At 30.1% G+C, this 11791-nt stretch overlaps 1 protein-coding gene across 1 annotated transcript; it reads right to left on the reverse strand.

Annotated features, from left to right (window-relative positions):
* Positions 1–242: 242 nt before the first annotated feature.
* Positions 243–1724, reverse strand: LOC131658929 (putative F-box/FBD/LRR-repeat protein At1g78760). The gene is made up of 4 exons (XM_058928177.1): positions 1126–1724; positions 798–1032; positions 448–635; positions 243–297 (listed from the first exon to the last, which is right to left on the reverse strand). The coding sequence occupies exons 1-4, from the start codon at positions 1722–1724 to the stop codon at positions 243–245; spliced, it is 1077 nt and encodes a 358-aa protein (XP_058784160.1).
* Between the last annotated feature and the right edge of the window lie 10067 nt (positions 1725–11791).

Genomic DNA, 11791 nt, shown 5'->3' on the forward strand with positions numbered 1-11791 from the left:
CCTTGTAATCCATATATATGGTCACATAGTCTCCAAATTCAAAATAGAAGGATCAACCCATGACACAAAAATGTTGAATTCTATAAATCCTCTTAAAAAAAACTAAATAGGAACAATAATTTAGAAAGTTGTAAAAATAAATAATCTTAAACATGTTATCTAACTAGAGAGAAATCTCTCTGAGCAGAATTGTAGTACTATTTCTTCATTCATTTATACTTTATTCCGATCTCTTGAGAAAACTAATGTACCAAAGAATCTCCTACGTAGTAGAATCCTCTACCAAACCTGCCTCTTCTGTGAAATATAGGTTACAAATTAGCCAAACAATCAAAGCGTATATTGATATAAAAAAATACAAAAAAGTAAGAAAATAGTAAAACTAATCCTTAACTCATCAACATAACATTTTCAAACAGATGTAAGGATAAAAAGTATTTCATTTACCTGTAATCATTGAAGGATTTTTTGGGGGATTTTATTATGACTTTTTTGGCTGACGGTGCGTTTTGAAGTAAAAAGTCTATTGCTTCTTTAGGTATCGATGAACATTGGACTATGTCTATTTTCAATGATTTCAAATTACATAAGTATGGGAAATCAACCTTCCATAAATTAGGAGTTAAGCAGAGAACCTAAGCAATGAAAGTGAATTAGGAGCAATGAAAACAAATAATTAAGAGTTTGCAAATTTTTTTGGTAAACCAAAGAATCCTTAAAGTAACCCATCCCCACAACTACTATCTAGAGGGGGTTAGAGACTAAAACAGTGGTGATAAAAAAAACCGTAAAAGTACCTTAAGAGTAGTTGAATTGACCGTGAGTGATTCGGTAAGAGCAAGCTCAACCAGCCAATCAAGTAGAACCAATGGATAACGTTCGAACTTTGACCATCCATCCATACTTGAAACCTTTATGTTTACATGTTTGATAGAAGAGAGACGAATATTGCCTCCAGTTAATTTCTGACTAGGATTACCAATAAAATCAAAGCTACAAAGATTTGGAGTAGTTAACTCGATTGTGCTATAACTTATATATAACATTATTATTGTTAAGCTAACAAGTGTGTCGCTTGTTATGGAGAGTGTTTGTTCATCAGGAATATTACAACTTTGTAAGAACAAAGTATTCAAACTCTTAAAAGTGGAAAAGGGGTCGACATAGCAATCCTCACCATCACCACTGCTGTGAAAGCCAAAGTTCTTTATAGACAAATGGGTTAATAGCGGAAAGTTAAGAGAATTTGGAAATACCGTAAATGGACTACCAATTTGTCTCTCTGAAATAAGGTTAAGAGACGTTAAAGTAAGAGATGAAAAGTAAGAAAGTGGAAAGGGGTTTAAATTACAAGCCATGTGAATATCCAGTAGCTTGACATTGTGTGAAAATGCATATTTTATAACTCTTTTGAGCAGGCGATGCTCGACATGACCCTCGCGGAGGAATTTGAGGGCGTGCAGTGTGGATTTGTCATCTCTTAGAGACAAAAATCGATATACAAATTTGGTGAAATCTTTTTTGATATTCTTGAAGTAAAAAGAATTTAGAGAAATAACAGGAATATACTTCCAGAGATTCCTCCATCTTTTGGAGAGGATGCAAGTTTGAACAGACTGTTTGGTGTTCAAAATAGACAATATGTGAATCAAAACAAAATCAGGTAAATCACTGAGTTTGTCGCTAATTTCATCTGCGTTATAATTTCTTCTCCGTGTTTTCATTGCCTCCCAATTTGTTGGCTGCGCAAAAACGATTAGGGTTTTATTTTATGATGATTCAGCGAAAAATATCTCGGTTAGGGTTTGGTTTTACGATGATTCCTCAAAAATCTTTCAACATTTAGTACCGAGAATCTCTCAAACTCAAAGTTTTCCTTTTTGTTTGCTCCAATTCAAAAACAATTAATATTTATTAGCGAGAATCTCTCCAAGTCAAAGTTTTCCTTTTTGTTTGCTCCAATTAAAGTGATGAGATCCCTACCTATTTATCAGCTAAAATATACCAGTAGAAAAATAGTGGCATGGTCTTTACTTCTTTACAAATATTAAAATAAAAATAAATAATTTAATAACTCAAGTTATAAAATAACTAAAATGTAACTCTGTTATATTAATACCTTTGTTTTATAAGACATAAATAGCAGGTTGTGATTTTAAAAATAATATAATTGATATACACTGAGTGGCAGTAAAGCAGCTTTACAACAGTTAATTATTATAAAAGTAAAATTTTTATATTTATTTGATATTTTATTTAATCACTTTTAAAATATATAAGCGGACGTGGTTGTGATGTATTGATTGTGTATAAAAAAAAAATACTGTCAATGTATACCAATTAATGTCATCTAAAGATTTAAATATTTTTATTTTAAATTTTATAGGTAAATTTAAAAAAAAATTAAAAATACACCATGATTTAGAGATTTGAATATAGGGATGGCATTTGGCTCATAAGTCATACCCTTTAGAATTAGATACCCTCGAAAATATTCATATTGAGTTGGATAAAAACCCACAAAAAGATATGTACATGATCATCGGTGATTATCCACTATAATAAACTGATATGGACACTTTAATATCAAATCTGTCACATAAGCCCACATTATATATATTCGTAAAGGTTTGCATTATCTTTGACAGGAAATCCAAATCCAAAGAAGTTGACTTGATGAGTAAGGAAGTCACACAAAAAAATCACGGGATTTTTATTAAGATTTCTTAAAATACATATTTTTAATATTTGCCTATGAAATTTGTAAAATTTTAATTTAAAACATGTATTATAAATGTTTCGTTAATTTTTAAATTAAGATTATAACCATGGTTCTTTTAAGAAATACTAGTAAAGGACCCGTGCATTCGCACGGGTCACGTAAAGTCGATAAATATTAAATAAATATTATATAGTTAGGATTAAAAAATATATATTAATTTATATGAATTAATAGAAAGAAATTTCAATGTTGTTTGTCATACAAATATTAATTTAATTTATTAAGTTATAGTAGTTGCCAGGATAAATATAGATTTGTTAATTGCTATTAAACCAAATATATGGTAGAAAAACATGTTTGTCCCGCCGGGTATGCCTGAAATTTTTATTAACAAATATTATAAAATAAAATATATTATATACCAAAAAAAACATATTGGTTTAATAATTTGATTAGATTTAATAAATTAAATAATATTATGTTTGTTAAATTTGTGTAGTAATTTAGAAGTTATATGCTATAGTAATTCAGAAGTTATTAAACATATGATCTCTAATATTTGTTCAATTTAAGTAAATATTTTGTCGGCCCGTCAGAAAAATAAGTTTGGCCCGTCGAGTATGGCTATAATTTTTAAATTCTTGTGTATGGTAAATTTATGAATTCTGTTGATATTATATGATTTTATCATCTAATATAAAATAAATTTAAACAGAGTTAAGTTGTATAAATATCAATGGTTGAAAAACTAAAAGAATTTTTTTTTGAAAAATTGAATGTGATAAGTAAATTATAAAAAATAAAATAAAATCGAATTTGGTAAGTAAATTAATTAATTTTTACGTGAGAAAATTTTAATATCAATTTTAAACTGAAATCTTATCCTTTCATTTTTACGTGTGAAAAATCTAATCCCAATTTTAAACTTTTATGTCCCTAATTGTAATTTAATTTCCTAATAATTTATAACTATTAAATACTTATAAAAATATTCTTCATGTCCTATTAAAAAAAATGTTACATTCAAATCTTTTAATTTCATGAACTTAAAGAGAAGAGAGATATTGAATTGTGTGTTTCTATTTTTATTATTTTTTTTTTTTGAAAATGAAGAGATTGTGTTATATAGTAATTTAGAAGTCATTAAACATATGATCTCTAATATCTAATCAATTTAAGTAAATACTTTGTCGGCCCGTCAAAAATTATGTACGAATTAAAAGAAGAAAAAAAACTTAAATGATGATTGTCATATAAATATCTTAAATGACGATTGTCATATAAATATCTTTCATTTATCTTAATAAAAATATTTGGATCATAAAAAAAATCATAGTTTTTTTTCGAACTATTACCATAAATATTTTTGTAGAAAATGTATAAAATAAACCTCTAATTAATATATAATAAAGTAAATTGAATGGAAATAATATATTGATTAATGAAATAAAAAAAGATACGACACAAAAAAATTTCATTCTACTTAATAGAATATAAATGATTTTTTTACGGCTGTTATGACACACAAACAATTAAAATAATTATTTTACTAACCTAATTGAGATATTTATTATTAACACACATTTATCATAACAAAATAATAATAAAAGACAAAAAATAACTGTTTAATCACATTAATTGGAACATAATAAAAATAAATATTAATAATAATAATTAAAATTTTAATACTAAAATTAGTACAAAAATTGAAATCATAAATGTAATGAGAAGGTATTATTGTAGTCTCCGTAAAAAGAATATTTTTTGGCTGGTTAAGGTTGAAACAAACAACGAAATAAATTTTTGATTAATTACATTATGTTAAGGTAACGGCAATTAATATAAGGATGAATTATTGTGGATTTTGACTATGAAGTGTAATAATGAAATATATTAATGGAATACATGTATTAAAAAATAAAAAAGATTTTCCTTTTTATTATTTTAAATTGGAATACATGTATAAAAAAATTAAAGCTTCAAGCCTCAAAGAAACTAATGAAAAATTAGGGGACTTTACGTCTCCTAAGCCAAAATGATAATGATAAATGAATATTGGAACTAATGATTTTGTAAAGATAGGAACTAAATTTTGAGAAAATCAATGGGCCATAATCATAATAAAATCTGTAAATTATAGTTTAATTATTTTGGATTTTGAATACGGAGAGTCATTGTTGCAATAATCAAATATATTGGAATATATGTATTAAAAAATTTTGTTTACATTTTGAATACCTGTATTAATTACATTTATCAAATACATTAATTGGAATATAATATTAGCCCCTCTTTTACCTTGATATATGGAAATTTTACCTTATATAGGGTATAATATTTATTATTTTGAAAATTAATTAGAAATTTAGTAAAAAATTACAATTAAGGGAATTATACCAAGGCCATTATAATTAAGGGTATAATATTATATTAACTTTGACAATAATACTAATATGATTTTATAATTAGTACTCCGTATTTAATAAAAATATATAGTCATAAATGGAATCAAAAAGATATGACACAAAAAGATCTATTATATTTAATAGAAAGTAAATAAATTCTTTTTACGGTATTAATCAAAAACAAATTTTTTTGGAATTTCTTTAGAAAAAAATATTAACATTTTATTATAAAAAATACAAAGTTATATTACATGTATTAAAATTATATTATCTCATTCTTTAGAATAAATATTAACATTTTATTATAAATAATAAAAATAATAATAAAGCTTTGTAATTTCTTTTTTTTTTTGAGCTGACCCTCTCTTTGTGAAATTACATTAGCATTTAAAATTGAATGATAATAAAATATATTAAATTAATTGTTTGCTGTTTCTTAGGAGAAATTATCCAAATTTTACCGACATGATAATAATCACCAAATTTGCGTAACCTAAAACCCATTGGCATATTGGATAATAAATTACTAATTTATTAATCATATCAATATTTTTTATTATTTCTTAAGAGAAAAAATAAAACCTTTTGAGAACTTGTGGATAAATCAGTCTCAAGAAATATCATTCTATTTAATACAAATTTAATATTTAATACAAATTTAATAATTTATTAATTATATACTAAAACAATAAGAATTACTAATTTATTAGTCATATAAATATTTTTTTTATTTGTTAACTGAAAGAAGTTGTATGCAAAAAGAACCGCTCAAAAATCTTGAAATTTAAAAAAGTTGTAGATTATTTTTTTCACAAATACCATCTGATTAAATATAGTTAGAGAATAAAATAATTGTGAGATATTTATCTTTTTTATTTAAATAAATCATAAGCTTTATTTTAGTTTCTTCCATATTTTTATTAATCTTTTCTAAAAATCTAAAAAATTACAAAATATCTTTTATTTCAAAATAAAAAGAATGAATTTCTAAGAAAAATACTACCATTAATTAGTATGAAGTGAATAATTTGTATGAATTTATTAGTGGTAAAAAAACATGAATATATTAAAGTTTCAAATAATTGTAGTCAAATTATTTATTAGTGTTACAAAAACATTAACAGAGACATTAATAAAAAAATATATGATTTCAAATATGATATGGTTATACATACAAATTTTTTAAACTCAATTATTCTTCTTTACATATAAGAAGTCGTTTCACTCCTTTCTTGTTTCTCTTTAACATTAATTTCTATTATTCCCTAAAAATTAATTTCTATTATTCTCAATGAACTGTAATTAATGAGAAAGATTAGGTCAAATTAACTCTCTCCACTTACAACAACTGTTTCACTCCTTCCTTCTCTCCTTCTTCATGCTTCCTTTCTCTTTCTCAAAGAGGTTCATTCTTCTTTTGCTTCAGTTAGTTTCTCACCCTTCATCTCAACATCTCAACATGTATGTATCGTTAACAACAACTATTTGTTCTTCTCACAACCAAACGAAAACAATTAACAACAAAGGTTTAATGATCATAAAATTGTGCTGTACTCCAGCAATTCTGCAATTCTGCACATTTGCACACCAGACCAAAGATAATCCAAACAAATTAAAATTCTGGATCATAATTACATTACATGTTAAGAAGTAACTACTTATGTTAAATTGAAATTTGGCCCTTTTAAGACTTCTTTATAAATCACAAACTTACCTTCTATGAAGAATCATAAGACAAACCTCATAAAGTATGATAATGTTGGTGAGAATCTTCTACAACATTTTATCAAACAGATAGTGTATCTATACAAAACATGAAAAATAGAAAATAAGAGCATTGAAAGAGAAGATGAATGGAAATGAATGAAAAGGCATACATCAGTCCAAATCACAAAAAGAAAGTTGTTTCCTTTCCCAAAGAAGGGTGACTGTCTTCCATCTCTGATTTGCACCATAAGTCTGATTTTATAATCAACAACTGCAACAGATCAAATCGAAGACAATTGGAGCTTAAAGGTTGAGCTTAAAGATTCATCTACTTTTTTGAACATGTGAGATTGTTGGTGACTGTCTTTCATCTACTTAAAGGTTGAGCTTAAAGGGTGACTGTCTTCCTTCTTCTTTTTATTCTTCACAACACTGTTATCATTCATTGTTGGTGAAAATTTGGAATCAATGGACTTATTATTCATATTCAGTAACAATTAAAAATATCATTCACAAAAAAAAAACTAACAAATTAAAGGTGAAAGGTCAACAACGCTCATCGACACAGTCGTTTCATCTTTCAGCCAAATCCTCCAACTGCAAAAAAAAAATAGGACAAAAATGAAACAGATATGAGATGAAATTAACAGAAACGAAAGTGACGAAAAAAATAGGATTTTACAGATTAAAAATATCATTCACCAAAAAAAAAACTAACAAATTAAAGGTGAAAAGTCGACGCTAATCGTCGGCGTCATTTCATCTTTCAGCCAAATCATCCTCCAACTGAAAAAAAAATAGGACAAAAATGAAACAAATATGAGATGAAATTAACAAAAGCGAAAGTGACGAACAAAAAAGATAAGATTTTTAAAGATTAACGAACCATGGTCGAGGGTTTGATGAAATAACCAAATGAGACTCAAGTATATGAAAGGAACAAATAAATCAACGATTAGAGGAACGATTAACCAAATACATGAATAGATTGAAGAAGAATAAGAAGAGTTCGTTGTTAAGGAGGAACAAAAATTGAAGATGAAGGAGCAAAAAAAGAATACATGAATAAAACGAAAATGAAAAAGGGATTTAGAACCCAACCTTTGATGTCGATTTCTGATGAAGACAGAGGAGAAAAAATGAAAATGGAGGAATTAGGGTTTGGGAGAGAATTGAGAGAAATAAGAAATAGTAGAAGACAAACCAATGGCAATGATGCAGTGAGGAAGAGAGAAGATTGAAAGTTTTGAAAGCAAAAAAAATGATTACAAAGAGGAGAAGCGTGGAGGTGGTTTTGCTGTATTCCAAGAAAGATTGCACAATTCCAAATAAAGTTTTTAACGTTAAAAATGATGGTAAAAGAAAAAAGGGATAATGAAAGGTTACAAAATGATTAAAAAATTTATTTATTAATTAAAATATTAAGGGAGGTGCAATTACATCCATGTCCCCGTTTATCACCCTCAAAATGGTGATTAGAGGGATAATTATAGGATTTCATATGTATTCTACTTTATTATATTAAAAGTAGATTTAAAATCATGTTTTCATTTTTTATAAAATGGTGTGTTATTTAATTGTCATAAAAATGCATGAGAAAGGCATTTTTTAATAGTTGTTTTTACATGAGAAGCGATTTCCGGCACTAGTAGGCGATTTCCGACGTGCATTCTAGGGTTCTATTCTACTATCTACACTGGTGTGGTGGATTTTCCGGTCAGGTTTAAAGTCCTAGCCTTAAGGTTTAGGGATTAACCGGGGAAAACGTCATATTAAGCGTAGATTTTTTCATTTCTTTGGACATGACTCGGGGAAGAGGAAGGCTAAGGAAGAAGGTTTCGTCTTCTCCAGTTTCCCCCTCGAACTCAGGGAAACAAACGGATACATGTACAACTTCACCGGGTACTAGGAGAACTGTAGTGGAAGAGGCCTCTGAAGAAGTTTCGGAGGAGGAAATAATCTCTAATAACCTGGTGCTTAACCCTACTGTAGAGAAAAAGCAAGAGGATGCAGGGGGGAAAAAGTTGTGGGTGGACGTAATCAGTGGAAATCAACTACCCACAAATGGGCTTTCGATTGAATTCATTCCCCCTACAATCGTGGAGGGAGAAATGGAAGTAGAGATTGAGGAAGCGGACATAGTATCTAAAATTATATTCTGGGATTCAGCTTTGATCATGTATGCGCTGGGTAAAAAGCTAAGTATGAATGCAGTAAAGAACTACATGAGCAAATTCTGGGATTTTGTTCAACTCCCAAGCATGTTCTACCATGAGGAAGGTTATTTTCTTCTCAAGTTCCACTCCATACATGATAGGGATCAGGTGCAGATGAAAGGACCATACTCAAATCATGGGGTTCCTATGGTTCTAAGAGAATGGCATTCTGAATTTGATTTTAAAAGAGACATGCTAAGAACACTTCCAATTTGGGTGAAACTCCCAAACCTACCTCTTCACCTGTGGGGGGCAAAGAGTCTGGGTAAGATAGGGAGTGTTTTAGGGATGCCTATATGCACGGATGAATGCACGGCAAGCAAGCTAAGGGTGTCGTATGCCATGATACTAATAGAGATTGACATCACGACAAAGCAGAAGGAGAGCATAACCATTAGAGACGGTGGGGGAGGAAAATTGCCCAACCAATTGAATACGAATGGAAACCCAAGTATTGTGAGTGGTGCATGAAGGTGGGACATAATTGTGATGAGGGAAAGCCTAAGAAACAATGGCAGCCTAAGAAAGATCCCCTGAAAATTGCAGACACAGTGACAGTTACGAAGAGTATTGAACAAGGGACACCAGAGGAAGCAAAGAAGAATGATGAACCAGGGACATCAGACCTATGGGTTGAAGTTACAGGCAATGGAAGAAAAGGAAAGAACACACAAGGTAACTTAATTGTCAATAATGGGGATATCTTTACTACTAATGAATTTGAATCACTCCGGTTTTGGAATGAATTAGGAGTGAACATAGATCCTCCAATATGATTATATCATGGAATGTGCGGGGAATAAATAACTTAGGGAAATGTAGAGAGGTTAGTTCCCGTCTCAAAAGTCTACACCCTGACATGGTTATTTTACTGGAAACTAGAGTCAAAATGAATAAGGTTGAGAAATTAAGAAATAAACTAGGCACCCAGTGGAAATATATTGACAACTACATAAACCATGCTAATGGCAGGATTTGGATTCTATTTGATGAGACCAAAATCCAGGTGAGGAGGAAACATAGTACTGATCAAATACTTCATATTGGGGTCTATAATACAACAGGATCTCTCAAATTTTCATGCACTGAAATTTATGCTTGGAACACTCTTAATGAAAGGAAAAATCTTTGGAAAGATATTCTGGCCATTCAGCCTCCCACTGATGAACCATGGATGCTGATGGGAGACTATAACATTGTTTTAAGATCAAGGGATATAGTGGGGGCAAAGACGTCACTGTATCAGAATATGAGAACTTGGAAGCAATGATGGATAATTTGGAGCTTTATGAGAAGGAGAACATAGGTGATCATTTCACTTGGAATAATAAGCAACCTAATGGAATGATATACTCTAGAATAGACAGGGTCTTAGGGAACATCACTTGGCAGCAGCAAAATGTGGATACTACTCTGTATGTTATGGAACCTGGCATTTCAGATCACTCCTTGCTATGTCTTAAGGAAGCCTCCCATATGATGCCTAAGAGAATACCTTTTAAATTTCCTAATGTGGTAACACAAACTGAGGGATTCCTGGATTCTGTTAAGACCAATTGGGATATTCCTATTAAGGGGGGAGCCATGTATACTGTGTGGAAGAAGCTTCAAAGATTACAACCTGTAATTAGGAAAATGTGTAAGCCTTTCAAAGGGATCCAGGAGCAGCTGGAGAGAGCAAGAGGTGACTTGCTGTTGGCCCAGTCAGATCTTCAAAGTGATAGACTTAATCCCTTAAAGGCTGAAAAGGTGAAATATTGCAAAAAGGTGTTACAGTTGAACAATACTGAGGAACAGATGCTTGCCCAAAGAGCCAAAATTGATTGCATTAGAGTGGGAGATGGTAACAATAGATTTTTTCATGCTTACTTTGCAAACTAGAATTAATATTTTGCAGACACAAGATGGGACGTATATAACTGAGCAGAAGGATATTATGCAAGAAGTTACTCAATTTTATGGTGATCTTGTAGGTACCCCTGCTAGGAATTTGACTGGTATTGACATAGAAGTTATGAGAAATGGGCCTCATCTCAATAGGGACCAAATGGAATACCTTACTGCTCTTGTTTCTGATGAGGAGATCCTTAAAGGCCTCAAGATTATAAAGGATCAAACTGCCCAGGTGGAGATGGGTACAGTGCTAAGTTTTATAAAACAACATGGGAGATAACCAAGACAGACATGTGCAAGGCTGTGAGAGTATTCTTTGAGAAAGAGAAAATGTACAAAGCTGTAAACACCACTATAGTTGCTATCATACCTAAGAGAAGTGATGCCACTAGAATTCAAGAATACAGACCAATCTCCTGTTGCTCTATACTGTACAAGCTTGTCTCTAAAGTTATGGAAACTAGATTGGGTAAAGTGATTGGCACCATTGTACACCAGAGCCAATCAACTTTTGTTCCAGGCAGACATATACAAGACAACATCCTCTTGGCTTATGAATTAATCAAATGTTATGGTAGAAAGAATGGCCCACCAAGATGTATGATACAAATGGACCTTCAGAAAGCTTTTGACTCCGTTGACTGGAATGCTCTAGAGAATATTCTTAGGGAAATGAGTTTTCCTCCTAAGTTTATTAGATGGGTTATGATGAGTATAAACACTGTCTCATATAGATACAAAATTAATGATGATATGACAGATTTCCTAGTGGCAAAGAGTGGTTTCAGGCAAGGAGACCCTCTCTCTCCCATGTTGTTTGTATTGGTTATGGAATATCTCCACAGGGT

The sequence above is a fragment of the Vicia villosa genome, linkage group LG3 (assembly GCF_029867415.1).
Source record: "Vicia villosa cultivar HV-30 ecotype Madison, WI linkage group LG3, Vvil1.0, whole genome shotgun sequence".
In the NCBI taxonomy this organism is placed as follows: Eukaryota; Viridiplantae; Streptophyta; class Magnoliopsida; order Fabales; family Fabaceae; genus Vicia; species Vicia villosa.